This window comes from Ammospiza nelsoni, chromosome 1, assembly GCF_027579445.1.
Source record: "Ammospiza nelsoni isolate bAmmNel1 chromosome 1, bAmmNel1.pri, whole genome shotgun sequence".
Taxonomy (NCBI): domain Eukaryota; kingdom Metazoa; phylum Chordata; class Aves; order Passeriformes; family Passerellidae; genus Ammospiza; species Ammospiza nelsoni.
In genome coordinates, this window is record NC_080633.1 from 6,958,490 (window position 1) to 6,971,937 (window position 13,448).

At 43.1% G+C, this 13,448-nt stretch overlaps 1 protein-coding gene across 2 annotated transcripts in view; it reads right to left on the minus strand.

Annotated features, from left to right (window-relative positions):
- PRKAG2 (protein kinase AMP-activated non-catalytic subunit gamma 2) overlaps positions 1-13,448 on the minus strand; it is a 219,917-nt gene that overhangs the window by 131,213 nt on the left and 75,256 nt on the right. For both annotated transcript variants that reach the window (XM_059470812.1, XM_059470820.1), the window contains exon 3: positions 11,487-11,766. In XM_059470812.1, the coding sequence (XP_059326795.1) occupies positions 11,487-11,766 (280 nt within the window). The remainder of the gene's footprint in view (positions 1-11,486; positions 11,767-13,448) is intronic.

Consider the following 13,448-nt stretch of genomic DNA (forward strand, 5'->3'; position numbering starts at 1 on the left):
TATGTCAGTGTGAAAGAGGAATTGAAGCAAAAGCTTCAGTGCAAACAGCTTCATCCTGCTGGAGCTACAGCTCAGGTTGCCAAGTGCAGTTCTCTCACCATTAAACAGTTTCATGGAAAGGCTGTGAACATGAAGAGCTGTGGAAACCTTACACTGAGGTTAAGCAAACAAATCTGACACCAGACCTTCTGCCCAGCTCAGGCAGGCAGTGAAGCAGATACATTCACAGTGACCCTGAAATGAAATGCTCTGTGCTCCCAAAGAACTGTGTTTGATGAAGAATATTTAATTTCTGGCTTACCTCTACACGTGTTCCCCAGCCAAAATTTAATTGCATGCATTTATCAACACAATTAAATATCTGCCTTGATATGGAGTGTCATATCCTGACCTGAGGGCAATGTCAAACTCTCCTGGGATGAGGAGAGGAGAAGCTGATTTCCTGAACAACTGCTGAAATTCCAGTTTGGAGGGAGGGATGCTTTTAGTCCCTGATGTTTTCATTGGTTTAGAAGGCAAAAAGAAAGAAAAGAAACAACAAAACAAAATGACAGAAAGAACAGTCAAGGGTTCTTAGCTCAAAACCTAAGCCAAAGGATTTCCAGGCAGGCAGGGCAATGCCAGGCTCTCCACACAAGCAGGAGAAGCAGTGGGATGCCCACAGGAGGGCACCTGGGCTGGCACAGTGTGGCACAGCTGCTCCCACGCTCCTGTCACCCCAGTCCTGTGTCACACACCCACACAGGGCTCCCAGCCCTGCACTCACCCACATTTGGGGCTCAGAGAGCTGTAAACAGCAGGAGATGCTGCAAGAAGCAAACTACAAAGAAACCCACCACAGCTGCCAACAGATAAAGTGTGCTTACAGGAAACCGAAGGCAAGCTTCAAAATAATTTAACTAAAGAACTGAGGTGCTTTGATGGTTGATCATCAAAGGCTCTGAGTGCTTGTTTCACATATCAGCTACACACATTAATATTTTCATCATCTAAGACAAGAGGGTTTTTTTTAAGATACAGAAGAATGTTCAAATATTCTGTGAACTGCAAAAGAAAAGGGCATATCAGAAAGTTTATACAGAAAAAAATCCAAAACAACAACAAATCAAAACAAACAATCCACAATCCTTTTTTTTTTTTAAGAACTAAAATAAGAAAACTTGGATTTCATTAACACTTGGTGCCCTTTTTAGAACCAGTTGAGTCTACTGATCCCTCTTAGAGATCCCAGGCACAGGGACCTTTGTAAGCCCTCTGCTGGCTTTAGGTTTGTCATTTAGCAGTCACCACTGCTGGTTTTAGGACTGTCATAAATCAGGTAATTTCTGCCATTTGGCTCTTTCAGCAATGCTCTGTTTAGCTGTTAGCTGGATAACAAATTCTAATACCCAAGCAGACCAAAGGGGCAGCACTGTGTGAGAACACCAATTACAGATTGTTGCCACAGATGGATAATCAGAGGTTACTGACTAAAATCTTCCCTTCAGAAAGTTTTCTATTCAGGGCATTGCTCTCAAGATCACATTCACCACAACATTTTTGCTTACTCCAGCTTCATACTCAACCCCCACAAATCCTCATCTCCCTGCCCCATCCTTTGCACTTTTTTTGTGGAGCATCCCCACACCCCCACTCAGCAGCACAAACCATTTCATACAACACTGGTGCAAAACAGAGAGGGAAAATCACAAAATGGTGCAAAATTTGGGGAGCATGGGCCTCTGGCTAGCATGCATGTGAGTGCCTGTGAGTAACAAAATGCTTTTATAAACCTGAATTGGGTTCTTTGCACAGTATTGTCTTTCATTCAGAATGCCCCACACTGTGCCCGGGAAGCTCGTCAGAAGTTTTGATGGATTATCAATCAAATTTATTGAAAGGTTCAGATGGATGGGAACTGTTCATAGATCACTGTCCAAAAATTAGACCCAAGACCTGTTTTCTGACATCAGTAGAAGAATTTGTCATTTTAAACTAAGAGCATGACTTCCAGCCTTCTCCAGCTGATGTGTTTATTATTCTGCTCACAATAAACCTCAAATCAATTAACTCACTGGGCTAGAAAATCCTGAACTAATTAATTTTAAAAAGTGGCATCTCTGTTGTACTTGGCTTTGACAAAGGAAACATGAGCTCACTTTGCTCAAAGAGAAAGCAGCATGGAAAGGTTCAGCTGCACTAGACAGGTTCAGGAGAACAGGAATTAGATCAGTGACATAGGTTGGAATTACACCATTTCCACAGCAGTTTCAAACTACAGGGACAAAAGACTTCTTCCTATATCTCCTAATTCACACTGATATTTGACTTACTATGGCAGTGGGGAAAAAAAATCCTAAACCTGGCACCACACAGAGCTTTGTATTTTTTACTCTGCTTTTCCACATTTCCTTCTCCCAGTACCAACCAACCTGCTTCTAAATTTGCTGTACAGATCAAATGGGCTAATGCCAACTGCACTGTCAGATGATCACTACACAGCTTGAAGGTGCTCCAGCCCCTGAGTGAATCCAAATCCATGATCCAGGTTCTCCTTGCCCAGTTTGTGACTCTGCCAGGGACTGCTGGAAGTGAGGAGTTGCCAAAGCAGCTGCTGGAGGCTCATGTGATGGTTTATAGCAGCTCAGCTGAGACACTGCCCATTTTATTTCCCATACAAAAGGGGATGTTGCCTTCAGCTGGCTTTGTGGTCAATGGGAAAATGTACATGTGGAAGCAGGAAACAAATCTAGAAAACCTTGCAAGTAGCAGAGTCTGTGTGAAGTCTGTAAAACCCTCTCAGTCAAATCACTGGTTATCAGCAGAGCTCTCCTTCAAGATGTTCTCACAGCCCCAAAGGCTGAAAAAGCAAAGGCTCATATCCACAAAGCCCATGAACTGATACATGATAGTGATCAGCTCTTGCCCTATTGACTCTCACAATGCACAGCAATTCACCACCCTTTTTATGGGGCTTATTTTATTTTAAAAATCAGACCAAGCTCAGTCATAACTCACACTGACCCAAAAGGGCTACATAAGAGCTGGCCTGAGCCTGGGATTTAACTGTATTTTACCACTCTACTACACACACTGTATTCCTCAATCCATGCATTTCTCTGCCTTGTGATCATGTTCTTTCATTACATATTTTCCAGATCAGAAAACTGATTGAGTCAACATTTATCATGTTTATTCAGCCCATTTTTGAGGCATTTCCCAAGCACTTTATCTAAGAAGCTGATAACCCATGATATCTGTAAAACTTGGATCTGATACCTTAACTCGTTATTACTCCTCCAGATTCCAAACACATAAAAAATCTTGGATGCACAATGCTTTTTCAGTGGAATTAGGACAAGCATTCACTTAGAATCAGGAAAAGCAATGTACTCCTAAATGTGTGAACAAACCTACTTAAATAAACAGGATTTCTCCAGCACTTAAAAACAAATACTTGCTTAAGGATCAAATTCTGAAATAATTGATCAAAATGGAAAATAGACTCATAAATATAATTGAAGGTCTGCTCCTACATATATTCTGAGATTTGTAAAACACAGATAGCTAAATATAAACCTCCTATAACCACAAACATTTCCCCCACAATTTATTTCCAAATAATTTCCTGTGATTAGACAGCTTAAGAGAGCAAAGCACTCTCTTTAGATTTACTATTGTTTACATTGCTGCCTGTGTGGAAAAATCACCTGCACATCAGCAATGCCCTTCAAACAACTTTTATCAAAAGACACAAAGAGCAGCAGTTCATCAGCCTTTGGACATGTTCAAATTGCAGTTTCTATTTCCCCTTATGCCAGCAGCAGTCTCAAAGACAGCAAATATAAAACTAAGGTCTTGTCCATACAGCACAAGAAAAAATACTTTGGTTGTTATTAAAAAGTTTGATTATTTGCAGTATGTTTCACAGCTGAAACCCAAGAAAAAGAGATAAAAAATGGGAATGAATGCAGACACAGGAAGTTAAGGACTGAATAATCTTTTTTTTTTTTTTTTTTTTAATGACTGCATATAAATCATTAGAAATTTGAAAACAATTTGAAAAATCCTTCTTGCCTGGACAGAAAGAAGAGGAATATAGAAGCATACTGGATGTATTCCCCCCATGCAGACAAGACTGACCATGAGAAAATAAGGTGAAAAGGGAAGGACATAGAAAGATATCTCCAAATAAACTAAGAACAATCACTACAGGCACGTTTCAGCCAGACAAATCATCTGCTGCTGACAGCAGACATCAGTAACTGGCAGCAGGAATGGTGCTGAACGTGGCTGCTCTTTGGCCATGTGTGCAGCACCAGCCTTGCTGCAGCAGTGCTGACACATTTTGTCTGCAAAAAGTCATTTTTCTGGCGCAGATGAGACCAAAATGAACAGTGCTGGTCGCCTTGTCTGCCTCTGAGGGCAAAGCAAGCTTGAAAATGGATGATCAGATGTCCTTGCACACCACTACTGGAGAATACACCAAGACAAGCAGCTTTTCTCCTTTGCCAGGTTTTATGGGCTGGCTGTGGAAGAGTCTACATCACATTAGGTCCATCCCAAGGTGGACATGGACCAAGCAGCCCTGTCCTTGCCTCCCTTGTCCTGCACAAATCAAAGCTGTCTCCTCCCCTTTCCCTCTGCATCCCACCTGCCTGCCCATTCAGAAGTTTGGGGCAATACAGGAGAACTGGAAATGGTCCCAGTGTTCAAGGTCCTGGTGCAGGCTGGAACTGATGGATCTCTGCAGTTGTGGCTGGGAGGCTCCTAGACCATGGGAGGAATGCATTGATTTAGCAAAAAAAAAAAAAAAAAAATTCCAAATGCAGATTGCAGCAGCTGGCATGAGGAAGGACAGCCCATTGCATGGTGCCATTCTGCAAGAAAACATTCCTGAAGAGTAATGGTGGGAAATAGCTTGAGGAAAGGGAAGGTGAAATGTCTGTGCCCAGCAGCCAACCCTCCACAACAGCCTGTCCTGGGCTAAACTCACTTCTCTGCAAGCTGTCACCTAAGTACCACAAATGTGTCACAGACATCTCTTATGAAAAATCCTTTCCTTAGGATTTTTCCTCCTGAGAAGCTGAGAGGCCTCAGGAACAAAATGTAAACATTGATTATCTGCTGCTGTGGAATGCAACAGGTGCATCTGTGATTGGTCTCATGTGGTTGTTTCTAATTAATGGCCAATCACAGTCAGCTGGCTCGGACAGAGAGTCCAAGCCATGAGCTTTTCTTATTCTATTCCTAGCAAGCTTTTTGAAGAAATGCTTTCTTCTATTCTTTTAGTATAGTTTTAATGTAATATATATCATAAAATAATAAATCAGCCTTCTGAAACATGGAGTCAAATCCTTGTCTCTTCCCTCCACCTGAGACCCCTGTGAACACAGTCACAAACATGGAGCAAAATCTTGGGAGGGAATGAAGTTCAGTCCAATGCTTGAAGAAAAAAAATAGCAGAGATCAGCCTCAATCCAAAGGCCTTTGAGGCATCAGAGCACACTCTGGCAGTGTGGCAGGGTTTCCCCAATCCCTTCCCCGGGTTACTGCAAATGAGAGCTACTTGCACCATCTATGGGTAAAAATTAGTACAGCCATGGGCTTTTCTCACAGAGGGCATCCTCTAACCACGAGGTGTTCCACAAGAAATAAATTATTAGAATGAATAAGGTAAATGACAACCATTCTGTCTTGCTTCTCATAGTCTTTTGAACAAAATACCATCTGGACCATTATTATGGGAGCACCAGGAGTCCTTCAGGCACCACAGTTAATTGTATTGAATACCAGAAGGAGAAAAAAGTATTAAGAGGAAGCAGAACACTAAAACTTTATATTGAAAAACATTTCCTTTCTCAAGTGCAGTGAAAATTCACCGTGATCCAAATCTGACCACCAGCATCAAGATGTTTCAATTCTCAATGTAATTTTCAATTCCAAGTTCCATAAGGAATTTTTAATTCTGAGCTAAATTTATCTTTTGATCCCATGCACCTCAAACCCAAAGGTCACTGGAAATCTTTTAATTGATTTCCTTTACTGGTAAAACTGACAGCATCATTAATGTGTGATGAGTATTGCTGTTTGTTACTTGAGCCAATTGTTTTAGAAGGGGAGGCAGCACTGGAAAAAGCTCTGATGTCCTTCAAATGAGGCACTCAGACCCATCAAAAAAGGTATATTTAAATGAGTTAAATTTCATAAAACCATCCACTTCTAATAAAATATTCAGGGTACTTGATTTTAGCCTATCTGCAGGGGTACTCCCTGATTTCCACTCAGGGAAAAAAAGCTGTTCTCATTTATTTGTTCATGTTTTGGCTGTGCAGGGAGAGCTCATGCAAGAAAAGTGACATCTGCATTGTGCTTCTTCCCAGGTCATGCTCCTGTGTTTACTTTGGATCACCTCAGTTTGCTTTACTGAGATGTGTCACTGCTTTCTCTTGGCATTGCACCTCTCACAAAAGTGACACACATGGGAAGTGTCTGCCCACCGCAGCCAGGACTGAGCCATGTCCTGGAGCAGCAGGTCCCAGCTTGTGCCCCATGAGAGCAGTTCCTGCAGTTTTGAGCTATAACAAACTGGGAAGCAGTTCCACAATGCCAATTTTAAAATCAGTTTCCACAGCCCCTCAAACTTCAACTTGCACTCGTCACTCACCCTTTGCTCCTGTTGTCACTGAAGAAAATCTGTGAAATCAGTGTCAGCTCTGTAGAAGCTGCAGGTCACACTAATGCACTCACACCAATTAAAATGTAATTATTTTAATGTTCCATGGCTGCACATTTGCCCACACTGTTGCTGGTGGTACTGAGCTGTACATCCTCAATTGTGCAGGATATTTTCCCATTCTTAAATATGTTATTCCAGAGGTGCTACCACTGCTGCTGAAGGGCTCAGCCTTGTCCAGAAGTGGGTCCTTCTCAGAGCCATCTGGCACTGGCTCTGTTGGACATGGGGGAAGCTTCCAGAACCCACTCCTGTAGTTCCTCCACTACCAAAATCCAGCCACACAAATCCAGTGGAGTTACCAACATTATTCTCATACTGAATCCAAACCACAGCACTGTACCAGCCACTAGAAGGAAAATGAACTCTATCCAGCCAAAACCAGAGTGGTATCTATCTCTTATTCTCTGCTTTGATGTCACACCCAGCTCCAACATTTTCCACTGCATCCCAATAAATCCCAACCACCTTTCCTGTCCTTTGATGTACACACACAGTGCTGGATTGCTGCAGGCTGAAGCCAGCTCTGGGTCCAGGTGCTGGGGCCAATCTCCACTTGCAGAAATCACCTGGCTCTGGGAGGTGCAAGGTGAGCAGCACTGAGGGAATGCATTTACCAAGCATCACAGTGCAGGGAACAGCACTAGACAGTCCTCTGCACCCCCTCAAAGTTTAATTCACCCCCAATCCATATTCAGTATCACCCCATAGCCTCATATTCATATTCACCTCAAAGCCAGGCTTAATTCACCCCCAATCCATATTCAGTTTTCATCTGTCAGTCTAACAGTGCTGTGGCAAAGAAATTCTCAGACAAAAAAGAAATTAAAAATTAAATTAATTTGATTATTAAATTTCAGAGCACTTGTACAGAAACCCAGCATGCAAAGAGCTGTCTTGGATTTTTCTGCAGTGAATTTCTCAAAGTGAAGGGGCTGCACCAGTGACCAAGAGCACACCTCACCCAAAAATGTCACTGCCTCTCCCAGAGGGGCCTGAGGTGGATTTTTTACTAGGATAGGAGGCTGAATGTGAAGCCCCAAGCAGCAGTTTGCTGCTGTTATTTATGAACTACCTGAAGTGGCTGCCAGCCAAGTACATGTTGTGGGAAGGTATTTTTTTTTTCTTTCAAGGCAAATCTTTTGTCAGATCAGAGCTGTGAGGTTATGACCAGATGGGGTAACCAAAAGGAAGAGGCACAAAGATGAGTTATTGGATAGTGCTGAAACCTATGATAAAGTACTGAAGATGAGCAAAATCTTTAAACTCCCAGCCTGAAGTGGAAAATATTTTAAGTTTCACATCTACAAATCACTTTCTGTTTTACCATTGTCCTACCCTAGCCCTTCCTAAACTGTGTATATTCAAAAAGGCAAAATAACTTAGCTGGGAAAAGAGCAACTACATGGGAAAGCAAGTGCTGCAAATACCACACATAGTCTTTAAAATGAAAACAAGCTAGGAAGAAGCTGCTTCCAAGAAAAACAAGGAATATGCAGAGTAACAGGTTAGTCTATGTTTTGAACAATGTGTGGGAGGAGGAAGTGGAGGGAAGATGGGGTATGTTATTTAAAACAAGGACTGCACCTCCTTTCCCCCACACACTGCTGATGATGACAGGAAAGGAGTGCAGCACAGACTCCTTTCAGATAAAGTGGGGGAAAAAACAAACCCCAGGTCCCTGTGAACTTTTATCTGCTCTTTTTTTTTAATTGCTGATTGCCTGGATAAAACACAGATTTGCAGTAAACCCAAAGGGAAGACTCCAGTACAGAGCTTCCCAGAAGAGCCACAGCTGGGAGGGACATCTGCAGATCTCTGCTCAAAGCAACTTTAAACTGGGCTGCTCAGAGCCTAGTCCAGTCAATTTATTAAAATCTGTCAGGGCAGCAGTTCCACAGTCCCTCTGGAGCCCTGCTGCCACACCAGCCCCTCCAAGAACATTTTCCCTACATGTTCCTGGCACTTCCCTCCTGACTCCTGCACTTTCTCTGGGCATCCCTGAAGGGGCTGGCACTGTTTTGTCCTAACCCCATAAGGAAACTGAAAACAGCACAAAATTTTTCTCCTCCTTTTCCTTCCTCCCCCAACACCACTGCAGGGCTGCAGCCCCAGGGCCATGGCCTTTGCTGGACCAGTATGTCCCCACCCTGTACTGGGGAGCCACAGCTGGACCCAGCATTGCTGATGTGTCTCACTGGTGCCAAGCAGAGGGGGGAGGATGACCTCCCTTGACCTGCTGCCGATCCTCAGAGTGCAATCTGTTAATTTTCATTTTAGTGCAATTAATCCAGAACCAGCAGGGCTGTAAAGGCAGCAAACACAGCTGATCTCAATGCACTCACAGTCTGAGAACTGATAAAACAACCTGAGCCTCATTCACTTTGCACACAGGCATCCCAAACTATTTGAGAAAATGGGATTTTAATCACATAGGTTGTGACAATTTTGAGCAGTGAAGCATTTAAGCACCTTTAGAAATGTGGAGCCACGTGCTGGTTCAGCTTTTCTCAGAGCTCTTCAGCACAGCACCTCTGCAAAAGGCTGAGGTATCTGGTCTGAGGAGTGTCTGAGAAGTCTTGTATCTCAGGAAATGCTGTTCAAGCCACAGAGACCTTGTTTTGAGTAGCACACAACCAATTAACTTACTCTTCTGTAGCACACGGGGTTACTCTATTTGCAAAGCAGCAGAATGCAGAAGTGTTGCTTGCAAAAATATAATAATACAGCAGAAATGCTAACCTATACTTTTCCAGAAGTCCTGAAAGGGTTTTGCTAAACAAAATCCTACCAAAGTTGATTAAATATAGTAAACTCTAAGAGTGTAATTCATTGCTGCCCCCTGTTTAGCACATTCTGGATAAAATCCACTTTAATGTGGCAGTGAAGGGGAGGTGTCTACATTAGACTCACTATAAGAGAGCTAAATGCTATGAAAGCATTTAAGATAATAAATGTCCTGATTTGCAAAAAGCTGTGAGAAGAGTTACCAATTTAAACACCAATTAAAACCAGCACACCCTTTCCAAGGGGCTGTTTCTTTTGCCTTAAGAACAAAAGACCACGAGCACCCAGTGCAATTCCTGCAGGGCTCCCAGAGCAGCAGGGTCATGGATATTTTCTGTTGGCTCAAATATAGCATGGCCCCATTCCAAGCCTGCTCCTGAGGCACTGATGTGACCTTATCAAAAGGATTTTGCTGACTCCTGGAAGATTACTTTATCTAATATTCTGTTGTACCTAGCTAGGACTTAAATAGTGCTGGCTGCTTAGATAAGTTGATTACAAGGTCCCAGGATGGCTTTTTTGCTCTGCAGTCTAAATTGCTGCTATTCATGCAGCAGAGAGCCCTTCCCTGCTCACTCCATCAGCAGAACACTGCCAAAATTGAAAGGCCATGTTTGAACCTATGTGGACTAGCAAGAAGAGCTTAAATGGATTTTAAATATTGTGAAGTTTTAACAAGAGGGGAGCGTAAAAAGCGTTCTTGAACTTCAAGAAGGGATGAAGAAATGTCCTTGAACAGATGTTTAGAGCCTTCTCTGAGCCCTTCAGAAACACTGGCTCCTACTTTCAATCTCCTGGTGTTTTAGAGAGAAGCAAGGAGTGGAAAAGATACCATTTCAATTAACCTTCAGCAGCACTTCTGCTAAACCAAGAGAAAAATCCTGCATGGCTTTGTATTGCTGTGTTCTTGTGGACAAGTCATTATAGAATAACTTGTTCTGATTAAAGCCAATGATTTTAACATAAATTCTCATAAAGAAAAATGAGAAACTCTCTCTCTACTATTTAAAATCACTGAAAATTATCATTTCATTGCAGGAAACACATAGCTCAACACACGTATGTGAATGATCAGTTCTGTACCTACATTGTCACAGAAGATTTGCCAACAATTTTTCATTATTTCTTCTGTTTACAGACAGAAAACTCACAGTGGTCTCACAATCCAGCAAGACATTATTCCTCTCTTTCCCCTATAACTCTGCTCCTTTCCCACAGCCACCAAACCCTCATGCAGACCAGGTTGGGTTTGTTACCAGCACAGGGAAACTTTGTTCAGTAAGAAAGTCTTAAAATTGAAGCACATTCTCAATCCTGCTCATTTCTGAGTTCTAGCAGTGTGTTAACAGCACCCAGGCTGCTGAAGAGCTAAAATCTTTGCCCAGTATAAAGCTGTATACAGCAAGTGTTTTGAACCAAGGAGGTTTGCTATGCCTTTCATATTCCTGCAGAGGAGCTCAAATATCCCCTTAATGGTCATTTGACTGGAAACAAATTAAATTTATTTCCATCCAGCAAAGGTTGCCTGTCCTTCCTACAGTAGGGCAAATAAATACCAATTAAAGAACAGAGCTGAAATTGCCTTTGGGGTCTACAGAACCTCTAACTCCTGAGTGACATCCTGTCAGTGCCCACCTCCACCAAACATCCCATGAATGTTTCCAGCTGTTCTCAAGTCTTGGCACTGACATTGCTGAAACCACCCAGAAAACTCCCACTAACGTGGACAAAAGATTTCTAAACAAAGCACAGGAGTGTGATTTCCATCCTCAGACCTGTGGAGGTGCCCCTGAGGTGTCCATGGCCCTGCAGAAGCCACACCTAAAGGCCAGCACATCAGAAACCCACAAGACATGGTCAGAGAAAGAGATAATGAACAATTAGCACATGCCTCATCTGCACTTACTTCACTACCGCAGGTAAAGCATGGGCCAAGCCCAGAGGTACCGTGTATCTTCCTGAAATAACATGAGCAATTTCTTACTTTTTCTTGATCTGGAGAAAAACTTGATGCCCCCAGGAGAGGTAGACGGGTTAGAATTGGGGGAAGACTCTTTGGAGGAGGACCTGAAGATGCCACTGAAGCTCATTCGGCGTGGGGAGCGAGGGGGAGACTCCTGGTAGGGGAAGGGGAACACTGTTTTGGGTGAGCCAGGACTGTGCTTGGATCTCACAGGGGCAGAAACGGGGCTGGAAGGTCGGTTCTGGAGCCCCTTGGAGAAAAGGCCTTTGGAAGGGCTGCCAGCTGAGTAGCTTTCATCCACCTGAGGAGGAGAGAAGAAGGAAGAAAAAAAGAAAAAATTCCATTAATTCAGTTCAGTTCAGGCCTCCAGGATCTCTGATCTTTTCTCAACAGAGCCAACTCCTGCTTGTTGGGATGGTGGATTAGCCAGAGGTCACCATCCCCAGTGTTGTCATTATAGTGCAAGAGTTCTATTGTTATTACATTGCCAGGGTTCCATATTGCTAGAGTTTTGTACTGCCTTGATATTTCTTGTAGGTAGCTCCTCTAGGCACTGACTCTTCCTTATTCTCACAGCAGCCAACTGATTCCAGTTCTCACCAATCCACTCTTTTATAACACTCTTCTTATTGGCTACAGGTGTGGCCTGTTAGCATCAGGCCTGCTCCTAATCTTTAGTGATTGGTTCAGCTGCAACTCTTTAGGGGATAAGATTACATTCTGTACCACCTTCATTTACCCATACTGTATCCCCCTACACCCCAGCACCTGCCTCCACTGACACCCAGGCGTGTGTGTGCCACCTCTCTGGCCTTGTGCTGCCCCTTGCTCCTAAAAACACCCTGAATTTCACAAAACCATTTGAAAGTGTGCATGCATTTTATTATCACACATATAATACAGGAATTTGTCTACTGCTTTTATTGTCACAGACATCTTTTATGAAAAATCCTTTCCTTAGGATTTTTCCTCCTGAGAAGCTGAGAGGCCTCAGGAACAAAATGCAAACATTGATTATCTGCTGCTGTGAAATGCAACAGGTGGATCTGTGATTGGTCTCATGTGGTTGTTTCTAATTAATGGCCAATCACAGTCAGCTGGCTCAGACAGAGTCCAAGCTGCAAGCCTTTGTTATCATTCTTTCTTATTCTATTCTTAGCCAGCCTTCTGATGAAATCTTTTCTTCTATTCTTTTAGTATAGTTTTAATGTAATATATATAATAAAATAATAAATCAAGCCTTCTGAAACATGGAGTCAGATCCTCGTCTCTTCCCTCAACCTAAGACCCCTGTGAACACGGTCACACTTTTATCTGTCACAAACCCCTTTTCCTTCCTCAGACAAATAAAAGGTGCCTGGCAATGAATTTATTTAAGGCAATGAATGATTGTGGTTAAGGAAACACGGTGTCCCAAGGTCCTCCCCCTGAATTTAAGCACCCACCCACAGTTCCTAAATCTCCATCCCATGATGTGACTCAGCACAGCACACAAGTCTCCAAGTGCCTGACAGGCCTCTATGATGCTGGCCACAGCCACAACTGTGGGATTGCAACTCCTATCCCAAAAATAGAGGAACCATTTTAGAGTGATGATGTTCCTGCTAATTACCTGAGCTGGGAAATGACCTTTCTAACAGCTGGATCCCTTTTGGGACCTGTGCTGCCTTTCCAGCAGTGTAAATACCTGTGCACAACACAGCTCTGCACTGTGCAGGCTCGCCCAGTGAGGGGGAGAAAAGAACCCAGAAAAAGAAACAAAAAAGAAAGGAACTAAGATTAAATTCTCCTCCCCATACAATGAACAGAAGCCAACCCAAAATCTCTGTGGGATTTGCACGTGCCTGGGCTATATGGAGAGTTTATTTCCTTCTGGAAGCACAAAGCAGTTCTGTGGGTATGAGGCTGCTGTTTCAGCTGGGGGCATTTCCCATGAATGAAGGGCTCTGTTCCTGGCAGGAGGCAGCAGTGGGTTCCAGGTCA